At 41.7% G+C, this 14,334-nt stretch overlaps 1 protein-coding gene across 1 annotated transcript; it reads left to right on the top strand.

Annotated features, from left to right (window-relative positions):
- The first annotated feature begins 389 nt into the window (after positions 1–389).
- LOC148084646 (uncharacterized) lies at positions 390–13,813 on the top strand. The gene is made up of 13 exons (XM_087785616.1): positions 390–472; positions 6,479–6,592; positions 6,788–6,901; positions 7,537–7,606; positions 7,730–7,931; positions 8,066–9,863; positions 9,942–10,115; positions 10,271–10,444; positions 11,431–11,604; positions 12,555–12,728; positions 12,799–12,972; positions 13,086–13,132; positions 13,260–13,813. Exons 1-13 carry the CDS (start codon positions 390–392, stop codon positions 13,811–13,813), a joined length of 3,852 nt encoding a protein of 1,283 aa, XP_087641742.1.
- The last annotated feature ends 521 nt before the right edge of the window (positions 13,814–14,334 follow it).

Below are 14,334 nucleotides of genomic sequence, written 5' to 3'. Positions count from 1 at the left end.
ATGTGTGTGCTTTACTGCTGCTGTGTGTTTATGGGGCTTCTCGTTAGCCTCGCTCGTGCTGACGACCCGCTAATTAACACCCATGTTAATCACTCTACACCCCCCCTCCGTGTCGCCTTCTCCTGATCGACCCACAATCCTCTTCGTGAACATTATTTCTCTTATTATACCTTTTGTCTTCGCACCTTCTACGATTTTAACGAATACCTCGCCAGTAAATATTTGATAAACATTTTTTTTTTTAAATGTACATTTTATCTGAATTTATTTACTATATCTGTTTTCTAACTAAGGTCGTACTCCGCGTTTCTCCGTCACCTGGTGTAGTTCTATGGACTCAAATCTGCTGAATCTTGAGGCAACACTGACCTCTGCTGGCGGGTGTTGTCATGACGCGCTACTGTGGCTCCAGGTACGTCTGGTTCTGGTGGGTTCAGCCCTGGAGCGCCTGCAGCGAGGATCTGCCCGGACGGTCAGAGGTAGATGAGGAGTCAGAGTAATGAGGAGCGAGAAGGGCTGGAGGAGGGAGGTCCGTGGCCGGTGGCAGGCACGCGGGGATTGACTTTTCACCGTCGAGAACTGACCTTTACCACGAGAAGTATTTGAGTGGGATCTGGAGCAAGAGTATCTGATTCTCTGGTTCCGTCTTAACGGCTTTTGTTTACGTTTACGTGGATCAACCGAGAAACCCTGGCCCTGTCTAACATTTATTTAAAAAAAATATCCCTTACGTAGAACGTCAGTTTATTTCGACAGTATTACTCTGAAATATTTTAAAATTACAACTACTATTACTTGTTTTTTACTTTATAATTGGATTCATCATTAGTTATGTAGTATTTGTTAAAACAAGAGGCAGTTTTATAATGTGTATGTTTTACTGCCAATATTATGTGTTGTATTAACACAGTAGCCATTTCACCAATAGTACTTGAGAGTAATTAATGTAAGTAGTCTATCATCTGTATATTTTCCTGTAGTATCCAAGCATTTACCTCACTAGTAGTACAAGTATTGCAACACAAATAGTATATGTAGTAGTCGAAGCAGTATCACGATTCGATTCGATATTAGTAGACGTATCACTTCAAGTGCTAGTAGATTTAGGTTTGATTTATAGTTTTTAACTATGTACTACTATTGACATCTGTTGGAGCTGATAAATAATCAGCTGAACATAAATATTCAGAATCTGAAGTTAAGTAGTATTGTAATAATAGCCATATGATCGCTAGTGGTAGTATTACACATTACTGTATGTGATGGTAGCAGGACATCTGTACTCTGGTGTAATTTCAGTAGTACAGTTAGTTCTAATGTTTGTGTATTACTTCAGTAATACTTATGTCAGTACTAGCACGTTGGTATGGTTCTGTCGCTATTTCTGTAAAGTTGTGATTCTGCTCTGATAAAAGTTGTTGCAGTGTTAGTGAAAGTTGTGAAGTTGTTTTGTTTTGGCGCTGTTTCACTAAACTGTCAAACTGTTGTACAGATAGCTAATGTTTTGCTAGAGTTCTGGCTCTAAAGTTTCTCTTGCTGTCGCGCCTGGTTAGCGCTCATCGTAGAGCAACCTTCAGGCGGCGATGTTGTGCTTTCACATTCCAGAGTGTTTGTGAGAACTAAAATTGTATTTGCAAAACTCGACACAGATGTGTTTCTCTGCTCTTGGAGGAAGAAGTCAACACCATGGAGCGTTCAGGTCGGCTGGAAAACATAAGAATAAAGTGCCCGGCCGTGCGACCCGGGTTCTGGTCCAGGGTCTTACTGGGTGGACCTGCGTTCGAGCAACAATCACACATCTATAATAAATGAGTTGGGCTCCTCTGGCCCGGCCGGAGAGGAGGCACAGATGAATAATGCAGAGAAGACGCCCGTCAGAGACCCAAACATGGGGCCCACGCCGCGCCAATTACCCTTCTGTGCTAATGATGATCGTGTTGATGATGTCCCCCGACGACCCCTAACCCCCCATGCCCAAATCTGACATTTGCATCATGCTGCTAGAAGCTCCACCAGCGCGTGGATGCAAAGATCTGTGAGGAGCATTTCCAAAACACCATCAGTCGTACAACAAACTGTCTCAGGAAAATAATTGCTAAGCTAGCTTAGATGTGCATGTTTTTTGCAAGTGTATTCAAACGCACACACACACACACACACACACACACACACACACACACACACACACACACACACACACACACACACACACACACACACACACACACACACACACACACACACACACACACACACACACACACACACACACACACTTCTCATGAATATGTCCAGATGCCAGGTCTATAACTTCAAACAAATTGACTCACAAAATACTGGTCGCACACTTCCAGATGTGTGGCAGATGTGGTCTGAGGGGGGCGACCACGAGCACCTCAGCTGCGTCAGTAAAAAATGGCAGAGCGAGCTTTAAATCACACAGTGTGAGGTTGAAGGGGGGACACCCGGGACGACCCGCTGAGAGGCTCCGTTAGCTAAACACCAGGACGGAGGACATTGTGTTCACGAGCGATGATGTCATTTCTGACAAAGTGTGTTTGTAAGTGTGACATGGAAGTGTGTTTGTAAGTGATACGTGTCAATGTAGAGAGGGATGGAAATAAACATGTGGATAAACATGGCTCAAATATAAACTACACTTAAGTGTGTGTGTAGGAAGGAGCGTGAAAGTCTGTGTGTACGTGTGTGTGTGTGTGTGTGTTAGAGAGAGTGTGTGTTTGTCTGGGAGAGTAAGAACGAGGAAGTTTGTGTGTATCTCCGACAATGTGTGTGAGCCAGTGAGCTGTAGTAGTATATTTTTGTTTGAGAAGTTTTTAATCAACTGCATGAATTGATGAAATATACAATATATATATATATATATATATATATATATATATATATAATAAGTACTAGTTCTACTACTTGCAGTAGTTGTGCTTAATCTGATAGTTGGATTGATTTCATTCACCACTTAGTTACGAGGAGCAAAGAGAGGCTGGCTTAGCTAATAGCTAATAGCTAACAGTGCCATTCTTCGCAGTAATGGTATTAGTAGTAGCAGTATTTTACTAGCAGTTGTATTTAAATTGCAATGGCAGTAGAAGTAGCAATACTTAAATAGTAGTAGAAGCAGTATTTAAGCAACAGCACGAGTGATGGTATTCAGAGGAAGTATTTAAGTAGCAGCAACATTAGCAGTAATAGTAGTAGAAGTATTTAAGAAATTACAGTAGTACGGTTGAAGTATTTAAGCGAAAGTATCAGTCAAAGTATTTTGGCAGTAGCATCAATAGTAGTAGTACTTCTGTGCCCACTCGTCATGGCAGCTGATTTGGCGGCGGCCATGTTGTTGCTGAAAATAGCGTTGACAGTGATGTTGGAACGTCGGCGCCACCTGTCATCTCGTTCTTCCTCCTCATTTGTGCTCTGTCAGAGTCCTATCTGTGTGTGTGTGTGTGTGTCACACTCCCACTCAACAACACTTGTTTGTGTCTGCCCGCGGTAATTAACACTTGGACAAGTTGACATGTGTGTGTTGTTGCGGTGTCGTCAGCTCAGGTGTCAGTTGTGCGACGCTCATGTCATGTTAGTGTGTCTGCAGTGTCTCCGTCAGGGTCGTGGAGTCAGAGGTGAATCCAGAGAGTCACTCCAGAGAAAGATCCACTGGCGCACAACAAAACACAGCATTGCAATGAATAAAAAGGTTTAAAGGTATAGGTTTAGTTGAGGTACTCATATGCTGCAGGACTTAAAATAGATGTTCGTAGATGATATGCTTATAGTAGACAGTGTCGTTGTAAAAGTCAGGAGTTGGCAGTATTTGTGTCACCAGCAAAATCACTAAAGTAAAGTAAAAGTAGTAAACGTAGTAAAAAAGAGCTTACTCAGCTGTTGTGGTAGAATTAGAGCAGTAATGTGTAGTTTTGTACTTGTGGTGGTAGAAGCATGATCAGTTGCAGTAGAACTGTGTACTAGTACTGTGAAATCATGATCAGTGGTACAAAAAAGAATTCCCTCGCATTGACAGTCAGTTTGATGCAATTGCAGCGGACCTCTGCTGCCATCTGCTGTTCCTTATCTGAAACAGCAGTGACACGTTTATATTGCAATATTGTTGTTGAGTTCGCTGCCTTTGTTGATATTATATTTATGTTGACGTTAGTGTTTTGACCAAGTTGTTGTACTAAGTTCTTCGACATGTTGTTAGTTTTCATCAATTAAAAACTTTTGTACCATATATTCTTCTCTCCACAATGCTCAAACATATAATAACATTTATATTAACTTGTAATTCTGACCAATATAGGGTTACTTGTAGTGCTAGTACTATTGCATGATGTAGCCAGTAGTGTAAAAAGATGGTAAGAGAAGAAATACCAGCACCTCTTTCAGAGAATTGCTGTTAACATCAGCAGATAAAGTAGTTTCTCGTAATAGCAATAAACATGGATTATAGCTGCTGCAGTAGCTGAACTAGCTGTAAAAGTACAGTAGTTATTAACGTCAAAGTAGCTAAACCAAAGTAGCTGAAACGTTTGTGAAAATAAAGTTTGGGTTTTAAAATCTGGATCATGTAAAAGCCAGCGGGAAAAGCAAGTTAAGGAGGGATCGATGGTGACTGATCAGAATGTGTGTGGAAGTTTTAACTGAGTATATTGGCCAACACTTGCTTATCAGTCATTCACTTTGATTACTGAGTCAGCAGGTGGACTTTCCGATCATGTTATACAGTATTCTTGTCAAAGGAAGCTCAGATACGCTCGACAGAGGAGAGGGAAACTGCTCACAGGTCAGTGACTCTTTTATCTAGAGGAAGCATATAAATAACGTAAAGTGCAAAAAGCCTAAGAATGAACATTATTTGAGTGGTTTTTAAAACGGTCTCAGAAAAGAATATGCGTCTATTACGTTAAGGACTTCGGATCAGGGAGTGCTATAAAGATAAGGGCCTTCTGATTTACCTACTCTTCTGATGTCGTGGTGGTAATATTTTACCGCAGCTAAGGTAAGTGCAGTACACTCAATGTTTACAGCTTTGCTTCAGGAAACATAGAACTAAAGATCGTACTTCATGGCTAAACACAAAGAGACAAACTCTTCCCAGGATTCCATTGTGTTATAAATACCTCGTAAATCGTTGACAAATTTTATAAATACTCTCCATTGGCTCACATTCATAAGTATAGTGAGTGTGAAGATAATTTTGCCGAGTAGGCAATAATGTTGACTCACGTACATATATAGTATTCTCTAAACATCCAGGAACCCAGAGGTCTTTAGAGGTATAGTTACAGAACATCTATTGTACATCTGGATTCTATTAAAGTAGTATTTCAAACTGTACTCACTTCGATTTTATTTTATTCATTCTTTCCTAAGCAGTGTGTTTTTTGTGTTTGTGCATACAGGTGAAGGTGTGGACAGTGCTGGACCTGGATTAGCATCTGGAGCTGGATCATCAGAGAGAAACATCAACTATGTAGGCCTTCAAACCGACATAACATTAAATTCTGTTGAGTAGTTCTCGATCGGCTGCTCTAGTAGTAAATGAAACCACGGTGCACCGAATTCCTCAGAACCAATGAGTCTTTTTTTTTTTTAACTCGAAATGCTTTTTCTTTTTGTTATATTCTATGAATTAGTAGCTGGTTAATCCCTAGCTATTGAAGATAAATTAGGCAGTGACATTAAATTGACCATAAACGTTCTAAATATAGGAGGCATTTGAAAGCCATAGGATACTCCTTACAGTTTAGCTTGTCTAGGGAGAGGTCCAGGAATCCTAAAAAGATATCTGAGCTACCTGGACAGGCTTCTCTCCATGTGAATGAGCAGTGGTTCAACTTTCACTTTACTGAACTAATGTGCTCCTCACCTTAGCTCTAAAAAGCCTTTGCTGCTTGAATCTGTGATCTTGTTCCTTCTGTCTCTATCAAAAGATAATGTCTAAAGTGAGAGTAGTTACAGAGCTCTTACTGAGACTTGCTGCTGCAGCAATCTGTCTTATGTTCCATTTTAGCCTCAAATAAACATGTATCAAGATACTGAGAGTCTTTCGCCTGAGGCACGATCTCTCCTCCAACCTGGACAAGACATTTCTCTTGTGGAGGATCACTTTTCGTATTTGATCAATGATTCCAGAAAGAGAAAACCCACTGAACTGCTGTTAGGCAACAACATACATTGTTAATCATATAAGCATAGAAAGAGTTGCTAACCATCCCCAAATCTTAAGACAAAGGGAAGCTACTCTTTCATAAAGCTGAGATACAATCCAACGTAAATGGTTCACGCAAGCCTACCTAAGCTTGTTGTCCCCGGGACACTCCAGAGTGGAAAAGAGTATCCAGCTTGAGCAGATCTTGAAGCTACCAGAGCCTGGATCGTGTATCAAGGCTAGGATGTTGTTCGGTTTCCATGTCCCCAGAGACATTTTCCAGGAATACATCAAATAATTATGTTGTGATTTCATCAGGTTCCATCACAAGGGCCCAGAAGGACCTGAACTCTGCTGTGAGTCGCTGAAGAGCAACCGGTCGATGTTTTACCCCATTGATTTCAAACCTGGACAGCAGTCTTCAGAAGAGAGGTGAGCTGATGTGTCAGCAGGTACATCACCTTTTGCCAGGAAGCATTGGGGGAACCCTTACTTAGATGGCTTTGAACCTGGTACCTGACAAAGGACCTGTTTGTCATGGGAGACCCTACACATGGTTTAACCACCTAAGGTTGTTGGGATGTTCAAACTTTACATTGTGGATTTGATTTGTTGCGATTTCATCAGGTTCCATCACAAGGACCCAGACAATCCGGAACCCTGCTATGAGTCACTAAAGAGCAACCGGTCCATGTTTTTCCCCATTGACTTTAAACCTGGAATGGAGTCTTCGGAGGAGAGGTGAGATTCTTTTTAAGCAGGTACATCATCTTTTGTCAAGAAACATCAGTGGGACCTTCTACTTAGATGGCATTAACACTGATTTTCATAACTTCAACACCATCAATTTTCAGTCATATAGGCACAGACGACTGTTATAGATATAAGAGATGTAATCAAATGTAAATGATTCACTCAAGCCCACCCCAGCTTGTTTATCAACTGGACACTCCAGGATGGAAGAGAGTAGGTCCAAAATGTTGACATGATCAATAAATGGTGAATGTATTCATCATCCATAATGATATATACTAAAATATATCAGAAGTTGATGCAAAATTGATAATAGCCCTTTGGGTCACACAGTGCCCTTGGAGTATCTCACATTTACAAAAGTTGATGATCACTGAATGGAACATAGAAAACTGTAAGAGTTAAAATTCATCAGGTTCCATCACAAGGACCCAGAAGGACCTGAACTCCGCTGTGAGTCACTTAAGAGCAGCCGGTCCATGTTTTTCCCCATTGACTTCAAACCTGGACTGGAGTCTACGAAGGAGAGGTGAGCTAATGCTCCAGCAGGTATTTTGTCTGGAAGCATCGGAGGGGACCTTTGACGTAGATGGCATTGGCCCTCATTTTCTCATTCTTCTCAGAGTGGACATTCAAAGCTCATATCTCCTCAGTGGTCAGCAACACCACTCGCACCTGGACTCTACAAAACAGGTTTGTCTATCTTGGGAGAGGCTCCTCCTATTTAGTCTCATTTCAGGGTTTCAAAGCTTCTGGTCTTTGATGTTTGGAAGATTATCTATTTGGATTGTTTCTTTATCTAAAATTATGTTCCAGTTGCTGAAGAAGGAGTTCTTCCAGTATATTGAGAAGGAGCTGGACAGAGTTTGGCCAGTTGTAAGTCCAGATGAACCAAGACATCTAGAAAATGAAGAGGATATGGAGCCGACCAGGAGCATCAGAGAAGCCTTCCTACAGATTTCAGTTCACCTCTTGAGGAACCTAGAAGAGGATGATCTGGCAGAGTGTCTGTTGCGCCGTAAGAACACCCTAACATCTCTAACATGATGAAGATGAAGCCCACATTAGCAACACATCTATAAGTCAATCAATGAAGATTTTACAGATTCACCATCAAGAATCTTCTGACGGATTGAATTTCTTTACATTCAGAGAGTTGTACTACAGTGCGTGGAGCACTTCAACTGAAGAGGAGGCTGCAAAAGAAGTTCCATAGTGTGTCTGAGGGGGTCGCCAAAGCCGGAAATGTTACCCCTTTGAATCAGATCTACACAGAGCTCTATTTAATTGAGGGGGGCACAGACCAGGTTAACCAGCAGCACGAGGTCCGACAGATTGAAACTACAGCTAGAAGAGTAAGCAGAGCAGAAACCACCATCAGACAAGAAGACCTCTTTAAAACTTCACTTAAGACGGACAAACCAATCCGGAACCTGCTTACAATGGGTGTTGCTGGCATTGGGAAGACCCTCCTGACACAGAAGGTGACACTGGACTGGGCTGAAGACAAGGCCCATCAGAACTTCCACCTCGTGTTTCCTTTCAGCTTCAGAGCGTTAAATGTGCTGAAACACAAGAAGTTGAGTTTGTTGGAACTTCTGCATCTCTTCTTCCCTGAAATCAATGAAGCAGAGCTCTGCAGCTTTAAACAAGGCCAGGTTCTTTTCATTTTTGACGGTCTGGATGAGTGTAGACTACCTCTGGACTTTCTCAACAGTCATGTCATGATGGGTGTTACAGAGTCTGTGTCAGTAGATGTTCTCCTGACAAACCTCATCAGGGGGAATTTGCTTCCTTCAGCAAGCCTGTGGATCACCACGCGACCTGCAGCAGCCAACCAGATCCCTCCCGAGTGTGTGGACATGGTAACAGAGGTAAGAGGGTTCACTGACCTCCAGAAGGAGGAATACTTCAGGAAGAGGTCCAGAGATGAGGAGCAGACCCAAACCATCATCTCCCACATCAGGACCTCAAAAATCCTCTACATTATGTGCCACATTCCAATCTTCTGCTGGATCGCGGCCACAGTTCTAGAGGACATGGTCAAAAACAGATTTACAAGAGAGCTGCCCAGTACACTGACTGAGATGTACATCCTCTTCTTGGTGGTTCACTCCAAAGTCAAGAAGCTGAAGTACCATGGAGGTACTGGGACAGACATAGTTTGGGATCCTGAGAGCAAGAAGATGATCAAGTCACTAGGAAAACTGGCTTTTGAGCAGCTGCAGGGAGGCAACTTGATCTTCTATGAAACAGACCTGAGTGAGTGTGGCATCGATATCACGGCTGCCTCAGTTTACTCTGGAGTGTTCACACAAATCTTCAGAGAAGAGAGAGGACTGTACCAGGACAAGTTCTTCTGCTTCATACATCTGAGTGTTCAGGAGTTTCTGGCTGCTCTACACGTCCACCTAACATTCAGCAACAGTGAGGTCAACCTCCTGGAACCAGAACAAAAAATGAAATTGAAAATCTTCACATTTAAGTCAAACAAACAGTTCTACCAGACTGCGGTGGATCATGCTCTGAAGAGTCCAAACGGACACCTGGACATGTTCCTACGCTTTCTTCTGGGCCTTTCACTGAAGACCAACCAGACTCTCCTGAGAGGATTGGTCAGACAAACAGCAGGTGACTCACGTACCAACCAGTCCATAGCTGGGTACATCAGGAAGAAGACCAGCGAGATAGCATCTCTGGAGAGAGTCATCAACCTGTTCCACTGTCTGAATGAGCTGAAGGACAGTTCTCTTGTGGCAGAGGTCCAACAACAGCTGAGATCAGGACGTCTCTCCACAGACGACCTGTCTCCTGCTCAGTGGTCTGCTCTGGTCTTCATCTTACTGTCCTCTGAAGAACAGCCGGACATGTTTGACCTGAACAGATACTCGGCTTCAGAGGAGGCGTTTCTGAGACTATTGCCTGTGGTCAAGGCTTCAAAGAAAGTCCTGTAGGTGGATCAAATGTGAAACATCTCTAGTGAGCCGAGGTACACATCAACTAACCACATACTTGATTTCTCTTTCAGACTGAGAGGATGTCGCCTGTCAAAGAGAAGTTGTTCACTTCTTTCCTCGGTCCTCAACTCTACGTCCTCTAATCTGACTGAATTAGACCTCAGTTACAACAACCTCCTTGACTCAGGAATGAATCTTCTGTCTGCTGGACTGGAGAGTCCACGCTGTCTCCTGAAGACTCTAAGGTACAGAGAGACCTTTGGGAACTCAAAAAGTCAACTATTCTCATAAATAAATAACTAAACTCCTTAAAGTCAAATAGGAAAATTAAACAATTAACTGTTTCTTATGTTCAGTGAGTTTGCAGAAAATGCATTGATGAAACTCCTCTCGTTCACAGACTGAGACATTGTGGACTGTCCGAGAGAAGTTGTTCACTTCTGTCCTCAGTTCTCAGTTCCCCATCCTCCAGTCTGACTCAACTGGACTTGAAGGACAATGAGCTGGAGGATTCAGGCCTGAGGCTTCTGTGTGCTGGACTGGAGAGTTTACACTGTCACCTGGAGACTCTCAGGTCAGTTCTCTCTTCACTACTGATCCTTTTGGTTCCTAACATTCTCAGAGTGAAGGATTTTTCCTACAGTCTGTCAGGGTGTATGATCTCAGAAGAAGGATGCGCTTCTCTGGCCTCAGCTTTGAGGTCCAATCCGTCTCATCTGAGAGAGCTGGACCTGAGCTACAATCATCCCGGAGTAGCAGGACTGGAGCAGCTGTCTGCTGTGCTGAAGAGTCCAGACTGCCAAATAGAGATTCTTGGGTAAGATAACTGAAGCATGTATGTATAAAGAAACCAATACTGGACCTCACATCTATACTGTACATTGTTTATATGAAATATTATTGTTATTTTGTCTTCTGTGTAATGTTTCTATATTCCATTTTCTACTATAAGAGCAGCCATCGCAGACATAAAGAGGCATTGCCCAACGTTCAGTCGATATCCCTATAGTTTAGTTTAGGACGCAGTGTGCCTTTTAAAGATGGAATGAAAAGGCTTTTGTCAATCACATAGCCCAATCCAGACAGCAGTCACACTATATGTCCATTCTGTTTGATGGAGATCCAACAGAAATGGTATTCTCATTTGGAATAGCCCTCAGGATCATTTTTATTGGGATTTTAAAATCTTTTGCCGCAATCAGGTTAAAGAAAAAAAAATGTAATATTAGGTTATTGACCAAGAAGACTAATGTACATTATTAGAACCAGGTTCCAGGTAAGTTCTATGAGCAGTTAGTGGCATTATGGTTGCATGCCTAGAAATAGCTCCAAAAAATCCAGTGTTTGCCTTCATGTCTATATGTCTATTTTGCATCCAGAAGAAGTCTATGGTGAGTTACAGTTAACATGGAAACTTGAGGAACTTCATATAAGTAAATAAATGTTGAACTTTTGTGATTAAGGACCAGGCAGACCAAAGGTCTGTTCAGCCTTCATTTACGTACAATGTGAATGATGAATATTCCGTATTTTTATTCTTGATGAAACTCTCTTTTACAGACTGGGACACTGTGGACTTTCAGAGAGAAGTTGTTCACTTCTGTCCTCAGTTCTCAGCTCTCCATCCTCCAGTCTGACTCAACTGGACTTGAGTGACAACAACCTCCTTAACTCTGGCATGAAGCTTCTGTGTGCTGGACTGGACAGTTTACACTGTCATCTGGACTCTCTCAGGTCAGAAAACAGACCACTGATATACCGTAGATATAGCGGCCAAAACTCAATATGTTGTAAACCGGTTTTCTGCCGGAAAAAACAAACAAGATAACGAGTAGAAAAACCTTTCTCTTGTAAGACATGGTGTGTCCAAGTGCTCGTTGAGGACCATTTTTGTCCCTTAATTATATTTCTTAAGGCTCTAAGCAACACTGTTTACCGTGACATAAACTAAATGAAAAAGCAAGAATAATGCACATTAAGAAAACCCAAGACCAAATTCATGTTTTAAATTTAAGATTAAGAACAGTTGGAATATGTTTATGTTTGCGTGTTTCAATTCAAATTCAATGTATTTTACCAAAAATAAAAAAGTGTCCCATTTTGAATAAAGTTTGGTCACTCCTGTGGTTAAATGTTCAATACATTTCCACTGTTGAAACATTAAGTCTGACAAAGTAGACATGTAAGATTAACAAATGGTGATTAATTAACCACAGTCATTATCATATTTATGTATTATTGCTTTAAGTTTACTTTAAATTTGATTTGATCTGTTGAAATTATATAAATATACATTATACTTGTTTGTTTGCTGTGTTATCATAAAGGACTTTATACAGACCGTGTTTTATTTATGGTTTCTTGTGATCTATACAAAAGAACACAGCAATAATCACCCCTTTGGTGGAAACTTAACACTTGGAAGTAACCTCAGATACAACATATTGTAAATGAAGTGTGTGATCTACTTTAATGATTCATTTTAAAGAAACAAATTCAAGCAAAGGACTTTTGCCAGCAATTTTTAAGTCATAATAAAAATGAGATTAATTATTATTTTTTATTTATTTTTTAATTTTTATGTTTTTAATCTTTGTCAGCATTTTAATAAAGCGATTTGACATGAGGTCTTGAGACAGACCGTGTGTTCGTAGAAGATCTTGATGAACCTCTCTCTTTCACAGACTGACACATTGTGGACTGTCAGAGAGAAGTTGCACACATCTGTCCTCAGTTCTCAACTCTCCATCCTCCAGTCTGACTCAACTGGACTTGAGTGACAACAACCTCCTTAACTCTGGAGTGAAGCTTCTGTGTGCTGGACTGCAGAGTCCACACTGTCACCTGGAGACTCTCAGGTCAGTTTTCTCTTCACTGCTGGTCTTTTAAGCTCCATACAGTTCTCAGAGTGAAGGATGTTTCCTACAGTCTGTCAGGGTGTATGATCTCAGAAGAAGGATGCGCTTCTCTGGCCTCAGCTCTGAGGTCCAATCCGTCTCATCTGAGAGAGCTGGACCTGAGCTACAATCATACCGGAGTAGCAGGACTGGAGCAGCTGTCTGCTGGGCTGAAGAGTCCCGACTGGAGGCTGGAGACTCTTAGGTTTGGACAGAGCTCAGAGTAAATGAACCCTAACTCTCCTTGTGACACCGGTGAAGGCATGAGGGAGACAATTGACCCACTGAAGACAAATCATTCTGTGTTTCTTCCTCCAGGGCAGACCATGGTGGAGAGCAGAGGTTGAGACCTGGACTTCTCAAGTGTGAGTTCGTCAAAGATTTTAACACAATTATTGAGCCCTTAAAGTCTGGTCCACTTTTCTCTATTGTTTAGTCCGTCTTCTTACACTTGGGAGCGCTGCTGCTTCATTCAATTATTCTCTCCATCAGATTTCCATCGCCTCACTCTGGACCCAAACAGTGCACACCAGTGCCTCCTACTGACCAACAACAACAGGACGGTGGAACGTTTGAAGATCCACCATCTGGACAGACCAGTGGGACTTTACCACTTTGCACAGCTGACGTGTGGTAACGGTCTGGTGGGTCGCTCTTACTGGGAGGTGCAATGGAGAGGAGATGTCTCCATCGCAGTGACCTACAGAAGAGACGACGATTGTGAGTTTGGAGAAAACCATGAGTCCTGGAGTCTGACGATAATCGATGGAGTCGGTTTTCATTTCTATCACAATAACAGAGGACATTTTATCCAGTCCTCTTGTGTCTCTGAGAGAATCGGTGTGTTTTTGGACTTTCCTGCTGGATCTGTGTCCTTCTACAGCGTCTCCTCTGACACTCTGACCCACCTCCACACCTTCATCACATCCTTCACTCGACCACTTTACCCTGGATTTGGACTCTGGGACTTGTCTGGTGATGCTGGTCCTGGCTCTTCTGTATCTCTCTGTGACGTGTCGAGATCATCTAAAATACTAGGGATGTAGAGTCACCATGGATACATTGTATTGACAAGGAGACTGTGTTGTTGACATCCCTGCTGTCTGTCATAGATACACAACTGCTGTCTGTCATAGATACACAACTGCTGTCTGTCATGGATACACAACTGCTTTCTGTCATAGATACACAACTGCTGTCTGGTTTGACTAGTGTTTTAAAACTTCTCAGCCAGTTAAAGAGGTGAAATGGTTGGCACCTCTGGTCCTGTAGAAATGATTAAAGCATTTTTTTTTATTTTACTTTTTTATAGATATATATTTATATTTACTTTCTTGTAAATTTGAGTGTGTGTTATAACCAAAGGTATAACAGCTTTGACAAAGATAATGATAAGAATAAATATAGTTCACAATATTTTATTTAGAAACTGATATATGACATTTTCCATGTGTTTTTGATAATAATCACTTAAGTTCTTACATCATGTGCTATGACATTGTACTGATAAAAACTGTGATCTTAGGCATTCCATGCTCCATGTCCTTTTCTATCTCTTAGTAGTTGG

Source organism: Callionymus lyra, chromosome 3 (assembly GCF_982586985.1).
Source record: "Callionymus lyra chromosome 3, fCalLyr1.hap1.1, whole genome shotgun sequence".
Taxonomy (NCBI): domain Eukaryota; kingdom Metazoa; phylum Chordata; class Actinopteri; order Syngnathiformes; family Callionymidae; genus Callionymus; species Callionymus lyra.
The sequence above is the reverse complement of the archived record's forward strand: the minus strand, read 5'-3'. Positions and strand labels throughout refer to the sequence as shown.